At 50.5% G+C, this 10,548-nt stretch overlaps 1 protein-coding gene across 1 annotated transcript; it reads right to left on the bottom strand.

Moving 5' to 3' along the window:
• Positions 1–2,027: 2,027 nt before the first annotated feature.
• Positions 2,028–7,162, bottom strand: LOC142595797 (ubiquitin carboxyl-terminal hydrolase 42-like). Its single transcript, XM_075724649.1, has 10 exons — positions 7,021–7,162; positions 6,482–6,580; positions 6,292–6,385; positions 6,078–6,145; positions 5,828–5,898; positions 5,285–5,367; positions 4,421–4,532; positions 3,892–4,032; positions 3,673–3,773; positions 2,028–2,115 (listed from the first exon to the last, which is right to left on the bottom strand). Exons 1-10 carry the CDS (start codon positions 7,160–7,162, stop codon positions 2,028–2,030), a joined length of 999 nt encoding a protein of 332 aa, XP_075580764.1.
• Positions 7,163–10,548: the final 3,386 nt, after the last annotated feature.

The following is a 10,548-nucleotide window of genomic DNA, read 5'->3' as shown; positions in this document are numbered from 1 at the left end:
GAACTTGACCGACCGTGACCTCTCCTACCCAGGCGGGTTTGCTGCTGCAAGAAATGAGACCAAACTGGCTGAAAGCAGCAAAGTTGCAAGAAAATCGTGTAAACTCAGCTAAGAAATATGCATTAAGCGCCCTTGCACAGAGGGTTCACGTGTACAAATACTCAAAAGTGAATGGTAACAGACAATATCGTGGCCAAAGCCAATAGGTTATGTAAATTGTAAAAATGAGTATATGAATAGTCTTAAGATTTCACACAAGGAATCAAGAAATGTAACACGGTGACCTCCTCATGCTCCCAGCTGAGAGCACCTTTACTGCTAACAATAGAAAGGGGTTTTAGCTAGCGCGTGCTTCTGCTGCCTTTTTTCCCAGTGCCTGTGCATGAACTAGAAGAAAAGAAAAAGGCAAGCAAATCCCTTTTGGTAACAAGAGCGGCAGATGTGGGACCTGTGGCTGAGCTGGGGAACAGGGAGCACCCCTGGAGCAGCCTTGGGGCTTGCTGCCAAGCTGGGAGAGCTGCCTGCAAATCAGCTCTCCCAGCAGGACGTTGCCCAGGAGTTACTTTGAGTCTTACTCTTGTCCTTCAGGAACGCTGTTCCACACCAAGCACACCCAGAGCTGAGCCTGTGCAAGGAGAAGCCTTCTCCAGGAGAAGCACAGCTGGGGCTGATGGTGACAGTTCCCAGCAGCTGTCCAGGTCAGAGAGATGCAGGTAAGATGCCCTGGAGGAGACAGCGACCGCTTGGCAGTTCTCTTGCAGGAACAGGGTTGAAGAGCAGGAGGGAGCCAGGGCAAAAGGGCCTCTGAGGTCAAAAAGTGCATCAAACAGCCAGAGCGCAAAGCAGAGGGAGAAGAGAAATAGGTGCAGGGGACATGGCTGGGACAGTGCTTTCAAGGTAACATCTGCCCCAGAAGCACAGTGACAGTGAAAGGCATTGGGAGGTCATGGAGTGAGTGAGAAAAGGGCCTGGCAGAGAAGAGCCCAGAGAGACAGGAGACAAGATAGAGATGGAGGGGAAGAAGAGGGCGTGTGGAAAGTGAGGATGCTCATCCTGTGCAGGTCCTTGGGAAGACACTGGTGGCAGAGCAGCTGCTGCGGAAGGAGCAGGAACCTGGCTTCTGCTGCAGGTACTTGTGATGTCACCTGCTGCCGAGAAACCGCTAGGGCAGGAGTTTTTAAATGACTTGTGCAGATGCTGGCGATATCACTTGTGACTGAGCAGCAGACAGCTAGGAAAAGATGCATCGCCCACTTAAGTGTCTGTGATGTCGCTCGTGGCCAGAACCAGCCTGTTGCTGTTTCAGGTGCTTGTGATGTTACTGGTGGCTGAGGAGCTGATAGGGCAGGAGTTTCTGTGTGATTCGTGAAGGTGGTTTTTGATGTCGTATGTGCCTGAGAAGATGATAGGGCAGGCACAGAGAACAGCTTTATGCAGGTGCAATATGCATAGCTAAATAAAGAGAACAAATTCCCTTGGTAATTCTGTGCTAAGGTGTCCTTGCCTCTCTCCTAGGCCAGCAAAGAACTGACTTTTACACAGGTCACCTGAGGATGACTGCTGCCAGGAAAGATCTTTCCTGTGCTTGGCGGCTCACCTGGACCCTGTTCCTGCTCACATCCCCATTCCCAACGCCTCTCTCGCTGGATTCGATTTCTAGAGGTCATGGTAGTCCCAAGCGGTGGCATTTGGAGATGAAAACCGATGCTGATGGAGAAGCACTTTCGCGCCTTTTGCAGTGAGTCATGGCAGGCTTGGGAGCTAGGTGGTTTATACTTTGTGCGAGGAGAAATGCCTACACATTTCTGCCTTGGTTATGCCTCAGAAACTGATTTCATATGTAGAACGCCTTGCGACAGGCTTGGAAAGAGGCCAGAAGGCGTATGAACTGCAGCTCTTGTGGGACACTGCAGAAGCATCTTCAGGGTGAAGCGTTGTCTTTTTTACTCAGACTCCACTGCCCAGGTTTGCCAGGAAACCAGCTTCTTCACCAAAACAAGGAGTAAAAAGAGTGGAAACCCATCGTCTTAACAAGATGACCCTGTTGGAGGGACCGTCAGTGGCAATGCTTGTAATGCCTTGGTTTCCTTGTGTCTCTTGCACCAGATGTCACACCTGGGAGAAGACAACGTGAATCACACGCAGGTGACCTGAGCCTCTAATCGAGCAGCACTGGAGATGCTTTGTTCCTGGGCATTTTTTTCCCTGAGATCTCTACATGCTAATTTAATATGCTCAGCAGGTGTAGAAAGCTTCCACCCTTCTGGATCACAAGGGTGCTTTCATAAAGGAAGTCTCGAGTTACACAATTTCAAAAACACCCTGAACCCCTCTGTTCTTTCTTGCATGGTCAAACACTCTACAGAAATCAGAAGCACCACTCAGGACTGGGTCTGGTTATGATGGCAATTTTATTGTTTTGATCGCCTGAAACACCTGGCAAGAGTGAGGCAACATTTGCTGGTGATGCTGCAAACATTGCTTACTTCTGCGTGCTCCTCTCCAGAGTTCTCTTTGGATTTCTCTTTCTTCTTGCATTTCTTGCATTTCTTTCGCGATTCCGGATCACCAGAATGCTCGCTTCTGACTTTTGCCGCTTACTTTCGGGCACACGTTCACCCCGCTCTGCACAGGACAGTTTCCTCTTTCTGCATCTTTGTTTTTCATTTGCCTGGCAAGAGCCTGCAGACTCTGGGTGAACTGGCACCGGTGGGAGCACACGCTGTTCAAGTGAGGATTTCCGTGGCTGCTGCTCACCTACCGAAGCAGAATGCGAGTCTGCTCTGTGGTCACTTGAGCCGTGCACAGCTTCCCCTCCTGAGCTTCTGCCATTCTCAGGGCTGTTCTTCTCCCTGTGGGAAGAGCTGCACAGGTTCCCAGTGCCGCGCACCAGCTGATGGCGAGTGTGCTTCTGTATTTCTGCGCGGCAAGCGTGCCTCCACCTGGGAGGCAGACAGTCTGGTTGGCTTCTGTTCAGCTTCTTCCCCTGCTTGGTGTCAGAGCGCGCTCTCTTCCCGCTGCAGTGCTGAGGGGGAGTCCCTGCAGAGTCCTGCATTTTTCTCTTCCCTTGGATCCTCTGCCTGTTTTGTCTGCGTTCGTGATTCCTCAGTGCTACGGTGCCTCCAGAAAATGGACTCTTCAGCACCTGACCCAGCTTTGCCACGGAAATGCTCTTTGTCTCCTGGCATTCAGTGCCTGCTCCAGGGGTCAAATCATGGTGCCTGGAGAAACAACGGTGATCTTAGCCTAGGGCTGTTGTTGCAGCCTCCTCGTGGCTTCAGTCTCATCCTATCATTTTCCGGCAGCACTTGATAAGGCACGCAGAAGACTGAACGAGAACTAGAAGCTGGAAATTAGATCATGGTCTTCCAGCCATGTCTGTCCCTTTCCAAGCACTAACTCATCTTTGTGCCCTCTCAGGCCTCCCTTTCACCTCTTGTCACAGCTAGTCAGTCTCAGAGAGCACACAGCCAGCAAGTTGCACAAGCACAACAGTTTAGTGCCAGACAAGGAGGGAGAAGAAAGGAGCAGAACAGAGAGAACTGAACGAGACAAACAGTCATTCTTTCCCAGGACAGAAAGCAAAACCCACTGGAGGAGAACAACAACAACAACAAGAGCAGTAACAGGAGCGGGAGTGTATTCTGAGCACCCCTTCATGCTTGTTATTACCTGGCATAGAAGAGTAAATATGCACGCTGGCGGAGAACCGTCTTGATGTCACAAAGACCTACAGAGTCATCATTCATCTTGTACCACCGTCCATTGCTGGCCTGCAAAGAAAGGCAACGCTCTCTTCAGATGAACTGCAGGGGTTTTAAAACAAAACCACAGACAGAACACCACTGCAGGACACAATACACCAACGCAAATCACAGAGCTGACTTTTACCTTCACGAAGCAGTAATAGTGTCCTGCCTGACAGCCAGAACCTTCGTGTACCAGGACGGCATACAAGGAATAGAGGAGCGGTTCTCCACCCGCCTGAGACATGTATGCGCCAAGGTCCAAATATTCTGGATACTTCACAACCTAAAGGGACACCAAGAAGACTCACAAATTATCCTGAGAGTCTTTAGGAAGCAGCCTGAGAAAACTTTGTCACCAACCACAGGCTAGAGGTATAGAAATAGATCTTCTGGGTTCATCAAAACCAGGTGTTGCCATTTCATCATTGAGGTGGCAGAAAACCATTCTCAGCCAAACCAGCTCTTCACGAGCGCAGTAGGTGCTTATCTTCACATTGGAACTTCCCTCTTACCACAAGGGAAAGAGCGAGGCATAGCTATTGCACTGATTTTCCTTAGATGGCTGCACTCAATAGCTGTCGTGCAAACACGAACAACTTCCAAAAAAGGATTGTCCCTCAGGAAAGGTCTCCTTCCAAGCAGACAAAGTTGCAGTGCACTTGTAAACATACCTTGCTAATCTTTCTGCCAGAGAAAGCATCAAATCTCTTCAGGCACACTGTCAGGACATTGGAGGAACGATGTATTGTAAGGCTCTTGGACGCAGTGGCCAGCTGTTCACACCTTGAAACAAGCACAGACCCAACTGTTGCAGCCTGTCTTCTCCCCACTGTGCCCCCCATCCATGGATGGTTGAGTTAAGGCTTGTTTTGCTCAACTATCGTATGCACGTGTTTGCATTCTACACCCCTTCAGTCCGCACGCTCCCAGTGAAGGTAGCTTTGGTCTAGGCTGGCTCCCTTTGGAGAGCAGCAGCCCGCAGTCTACAAGACAAGAACTAGGCTTGACAGCATTCAGAGAGCCAGTGGGGGCTGCTACTGCTCCGAGGACTGAGGTCTCCTGGACAGAGACGCAAGCATCCAAAAAGCCTTGGAAATGAAACTGTTGATTGCTTTCTTGAAGACGCTGCTGTTGCCAAATGCCTGTCCAGAGCTCCTCCTTGCTTCAGCTCACCACTGCCCACGGGACGTGTCTTTGTCCTTCTGGGCATAGGGGTAGTTCAGTGGGCAGCTTCATAGCTAGGGAGGTTGACCACTTCCAGGGCAGACAATGCCAGGAATCAAATTCTCATCAGAGCTTTCCAAATATTCAGGCAGAAGGGAAAGAAATTACCTGTCTTAGAAACAAATGCATTATTTTCCAAGTTCCAGGTTGTTCAGGTGGATTAGTTGTATGGGGAAGAAAAAGAAAAGAAAAAAACCCCAGCTGCCTCATGACTGGGTTTCTCAATTAAGTCAAAACAGAACTAGTGCTTCGAGACATGCTATCCCGTAACCCAGTATCTGCTGGGAAGATGTCATTAGTAATAATCTTACTTGCTGCATTTGTAGCCATTTTCACCATCCAGCTGCTCAGGTTTGACAAAGTCTTCCAGAGCTCCAGTGACAGAGGAGGCTGCCTGGATGAGAAAGAAAGGAGAGCACTAAGCTCCTGGAAATTCAAAATCCCAAGACATAGCTACCCGTGTAGTACCAGCGTTGTCCCAAGAAGCAGCTACCCCTGGGTGGTACCAGAGTTGTCCATGGTACAGGTCAAAAATAACACAAGCAATCGACCCCATCCATCCAGCAATCTGACACGTATTGAGGGAGTGCGAAGCAGGGTGGTATGACAGTGTCATCATGGCTGTAGGTACCATCCTTACTCTTTGCTCAGCTGACACCCAGCACCCAGCACAGGGAGACCATTTACAGGGCTTCCCCAGAAGGAGCACACAAGTCCAGTTCCCTCCCCATCCACCACCAAGCTCTTGTGAGGTCACAGCCCACAGGTTGAAGTCAGCAGAGTTCACTGGAGATAAACTAGCCTCCTGCAGGGACCTGGAAACATTTTGCACCACAATTTCCAAACTTCTTTACCTTGATATCCAAAGGAATATCAAGGAATGCCTCGTAGGTGTCGGAAACGGCTTTGCAACTCAAGCACGTTACTGGAAGGCAAAGAGAAATGCTTATCAGGCTGGGAAGGAGACTGACTCTGCCCATTTCACCGACCAACACATACCACTTTAGACACACGGGACATACTGCGGCGTACTAGAAGCTGTTTACCACAAACAGAGAGAGAGCCACAGAACATTCTAAGAACAGTAATATTTTTAAAAAGTACCTCTTGATCTCAGAAAGCCCCCAAATATTTGCTGGACGATGGTAGTTCCTTGAGAAGAGCTGTCCAAGCTGGAAACAAATGGTAAGGCAGAGAGTTATCTCTTCCAAGAGTTTTCTTGGTCGGAAAACCCTGGGCGCAGGGTTTCCTTGGTGGGAGTACATCAAGGAGTCCAAAGGGCTCAGGAACATTGAAAAGGTAATTTGCTTGTGCTTACTGGTTGCTTCCACTCAGGCAAGCTCTCTGCATGGCATCAACAGTATAGCATAAAAACTCGTGGGCATCTTCCTGCACGCCAAGCTCAAAGTGTTCTCCTATTCCTAAGAAAGAAGAAGTTACTAGTTCTGTCCTACAAGAAGGGAAGGAACCATGTCAAAGCACCTGAAATGACTTACGTGTGAGGACACTGGCGACAGCCCTCGGCTGGATGGCACTGGCTGAGGAATGCAGGACCTTGTGAACATGCGCTTCCATTACGCACATCATGCAGAAGCCTTGCTGACAACCTGAAGAGGGTGGGCCGGAGGGAGGGAAGCAAGCTTCTCAGGTTAGCAAAATAGCCATAGCACTGGGAAACCTAATGACGTTATAAGGACAGTCTCCACTCCTCCCAAAGTGCCAATGTCCCAACAAGCCCAGGACATTTTAGCGCATAGAAAGCTTTCTTCAGAGGGGTGCTTAACGGACAGAAGTTTTCTGTGCAATAAGCACAGAGGGTTTAACTTGCAGGACTAGGGTCCGAGACCCGGGGCTAGAAAGTGGTGCCTTTCTGAAGGTGAACACACCTAGATAGGACAAGAGGCTTCTAGGGTTGAGTGTCCAAAGAACACCAAGTTGGGGGGCTGACAAAGAAGGGCTGCTTTTCTCCTAAATGAAATTCCAGATTGTGAGAATCCTTGGGAAGTGCCCAACAGATTTACAAGGAGCTGTTCCTAAAAGTCCTCACATGACTGGCTGTGCTCACGAGAGAGCAGGTAGTTGGTGAGAGGGGGCGTGTACGTCAGGCACTGCAGGACGGAGTTGAGGAAGCACGTATTGCCCAGGTTGTAGAGTCCTGCTCCAGCTCTCTGTCGTTGCGGCCAGGCCATGCAAATCTTCTCCAGGGGAAAGAGGACCCTTTGTGTGGGAGCCGTTCCCTCGGCAAGGACTGCAGGGAAATGGTATTTGAAAAGAGATGAGTTGATGCTGTTGCACAATAGCATATTTAAAAAGTCGAGTTTGTACAGAAGCTCCCAGGAAAAGCAGCTCTAACCTCCAACACAGAAACATTGGGGGAAGCCTAACACTGCCACTGACAATTACTGGTCAAGAAACCGTTTTGGAAAATAGTCTGTTCCTCTGCTTACTGAAAGTCCAACAAACCCCCGCTCTGCTTTCTGTGCCTCGGGCTATCTTCCTTTCCCTCTAGAGCCTTGCATTGGATTATCAGGTCAAGTCTTCCCTTTTCCTGATTGTAAGTTGATGAAAACAAGCAAGTACCTAGCAGAGAAGGTAACCCTACTGATGTCAGATCTTTCTACGAGCAATGTCATCTTTCCAAGTCTTGTACGTAGTGGCAGAGGAGTGATAAAATGCATTTTCCTGTGTCTGATCGAAAACACCTGGGTAAGTCTGGCTGCTACCAGGAAACACCCCAGAATTCATGCTAGGTTGTCAGCCCATCAACACCGAGGGAAGGAGCACCAGCCACATCCGTTGCCTTTGGGGATTCACAAAGTCCAAGGCTGCTGGTGAAGCCGTTACTCACAGGAGTCATTCCCCATTGCAGCCATCGGTCCTCTCAGGAACAGAGGGGAAAGCTTGGGATGACAAAGGATGTCAGGACGTGCTCCAGAAAGAGAAGGTCGATGCCAGTCCTGTCACCTGATTGCAAAGAAATAATTTTAGCTCAACAAAATGATTAGAAAACCACCAGACTAAACCCACGGAAGAGCATCTGCCATCAGCAGTGTTTCAGTGGTACTTGTAAGTGCTGCAGAGCTGCAGGCTGATGGCCCTCCTGTCCCTGTCACCGGACTCCAACTGACAGCAATTACCCAGGCCCTCTGGAAAGACTGCATTGCGTGTCACCTTCTCTGAAGAGGACCTGCTGCTTACCCATTGCTAGCGTTAGCACCAGAGCTGTCTGGCTCTCCAGCCCACGCTTGCCCACCCTGTATGCAGGAGTGACCGGCTTTCGGCCGCTACTTTAACGGCTGTCTTTGCCGTGCTCCTTTTCCATCTCCCTTCCTACCGCATCAGTCAGGGTGGGCTTCTTGTCTTTCTAGGCTGAGCCCAATGCCTCCGACTACACTGCCACCCCCCTACTTACCTATCCTAGCATACGGTAAAGGAATAAGAATTAGCAAATACGATCTCTACCCATAGCCCTGGCCAGCCTAGAAAGGTGTAATAGCTCAGCCTAGAGCTCAGAAGGTATAGACCAGCCTATACGTTTATCCCGTATCTACCTCCTCTATGATCTGTCCTGAAAGGCAAATCATAATTACCTTTGAAAGAGGATGGAGGTTGAGGAGAAGTGGGCAGGAAACAAGAAATGGTTGGAAAAAAGTAGGCACGCAAGTAGCGAAGGAATGAGCCAAGTTATCCCGAAGGCCAGCTCAGCCCAACTAGCTTTCGCTGGCCGGCTGCTCAGGATGCCAAGCCCTGGCCAGGTGAGGTCACAAGCGCCAGGCGGGTGCCGCATCACCGACCCTTTGTGACATGGGGCTGCACCAGGGCGTCTGCCACGGCCCGGGCGCCTCCCGCAGCCGGCAGCCGCTGGCCTTCCCCATGCGCTGCTGGCGAAGGGCTGTTCGTCCATCGGCAGAGCTCCCACCTCTTCCCCGAGCCGCACCAGCCGGATGAATGCAAACCTGGCCAGGGCTGTAAGCGTGCCTGCTCACAGCTTTGGCCGGCATGCTCCGGTTGCTGAGGGTTTCTTTTCCACTCTTCCTAGGTACAGGACTTTGTCCATGGGACTCGTGTAGCAAAGCACCTGGGCTCTTACAGGTTCCTTTGCAATGAATTGTATCTGCCCCCCAAGATGCAGCCACAGGCTGACTCTGAAGTAGCGCTACCGAAGAAACCCCTTCAGCAGCTGCCCTGGGTTGACTTTGGCTTGCTCCAGGCCCCCAGCCGGCTGCTCTCTCACCCTGCAGCTCTGAAAAATATTCGTGGACAGCTCTTTAGCATCAGGTTTAACTCCTTGACTCGCTGGGAGGGCAGTGAGCATTGCTCCTGTCCCAACACGGCAGCTGGTTGTTATTCCTGCCCCACTTGACCTGGCTGCTTTGGCCCTCGCCCCACTGGCGTCATCTGGTTTTCGCCAGCCCTGCTTGGGGCAGTTAGCTGTGCTCCTGCTCAGCTCAGGGCAGTTAGCTTTGCCCTTGCTCCACTCAGGGAGGCTTTTCTCTTTCTATATTTTGCTTGAGGCATCCCGTTTGCCTACAGCCTTGCTCGCAGGGCTTGCTTTCATCAGGTCCCTCTCAGGACGGCTGGGTTTTTCCCCTCTTTTGCTTGTGGAGGCTCATTTTGCCCCTTCCCCACACAGGGTGCCTGGATGTACTCTGGCCCTGCTCAGGTGGCCTTTTGTGCTCCTGCCCAAATTGGGGTGGCTAGTTTTGCCCCTGTCCTGTATGGGGCATTTGGTTTTGTCCCTGTCTGGCTCAGGGCATCTCTTTGTGCCCCTGGCCCCCCATGGGGCATGCCGTTCTACCCGTCCCTGCCCCACTTGGAGCAGTTATTTTTGCCCATGCCCAGCTGGGGTTTGCCCCAGCCTTTGCATGCCCCACAGTCCCTCCTGCCCCGGCACCTCTCATTTCTCCTGACTAGGTGTCTTGGTTTTGGCTGGGCCAGAGTTGGTTTTCTCCCTAGTAGCTGGTGTGGTGCTGTGGTTTGGATTTAGCATGAGAATAGTGTTGATAGCACACTGATGTTGTAGTTGTTGCTCAGGAGTGTTTGTGGTAGTCAAGGACTTTTCCGCTTCCCATGCTCTGCCGGGTGCAGAAGAAGCTGTGAGGGGGCAGAGCCAGGAGAGCTGACCCAAACTGGCCAGAGGGCTGTTCCATACCATAGGGCATCATGCCCAGTATAGAAACTGGGGGGGGGTTGGCCGGGGAGCAGCGATTGCTGCTCAGGAACTGTCTGGATATCGGTCAGTGGGTTGTGAGCAATTGCATTGTGCCTCACTTGCTTCGTATATTATTATTACTTTTATTATTTATTTTATTTTCATTTTCTTACTATTTTATTATTTTATTACTTTGTTCAGGTAGGGACTTAGGGTTAGGGGTTAGGGTTAGGGTCATTAGTGTTAGGGGTTATTGTTAGGGTTAGAAGTTAGGTTTAGGATTACAGTTAGGGTTAGGTTTAGGGTTTTGGGTTAGGTTTAGGGTTTGGGGTTGGGGTCTTAGGGTTAGGGTTAGGACTTAGGGTTAGGGGTTAGGGTTAGGTTTAGGGTTTAGGGTTAGGGTTAGTATTAAGGTTTGGGCTT

Source organism: Pelecanus crispus, chromosome 23 (genome assembly GCF_030463565.1).
Source record: "Pelecanus crispus isolate bPelCri1 chromosome 23, bPelCri1.pri, whole genome shotgun sequence".
NCBI classification, from domain to species: domain Eukaryota; kingdom Metazoa; phylum Chordata; class Aves; order Pelecaniformes; family Pelecanidae; genus Pelecanus; species Pelecanus crispus.
The sequence above is the reverse complement of the archived record's forward strand: the minus strand, read 5'-3'. Positions and strand labels throughout refer to the sequence as shown.

What these genes read in the sequence shown, in the direction of transcription:
- LOC142595797 (XM_075724649.1), bottom strand. Translation starts at nt 7,162, where the DNA reads ATGGCCTGGCCGCAACGACAGAGAGCTGGAGCAGGACTCTACAACCTG. An exon ending in ATATTCCTTTGGATATCAAG is followed by an intron (nt 5,368 to 5,827) that starts GTAAAGAAGTTT and finishes TTTCTCATCCAG; the next exon opens with GCAGCCTCCTCTGTCACTGG. An exon ending in CTGGCAGAAAGATTAGCAAG is followed by an intron (nt 4,033 to 4,420) that starts GTATGTTTACAA and finishes GTGTCCCTTTAG; the next exon opens with GTTGTGAAGTATCCAGAATA.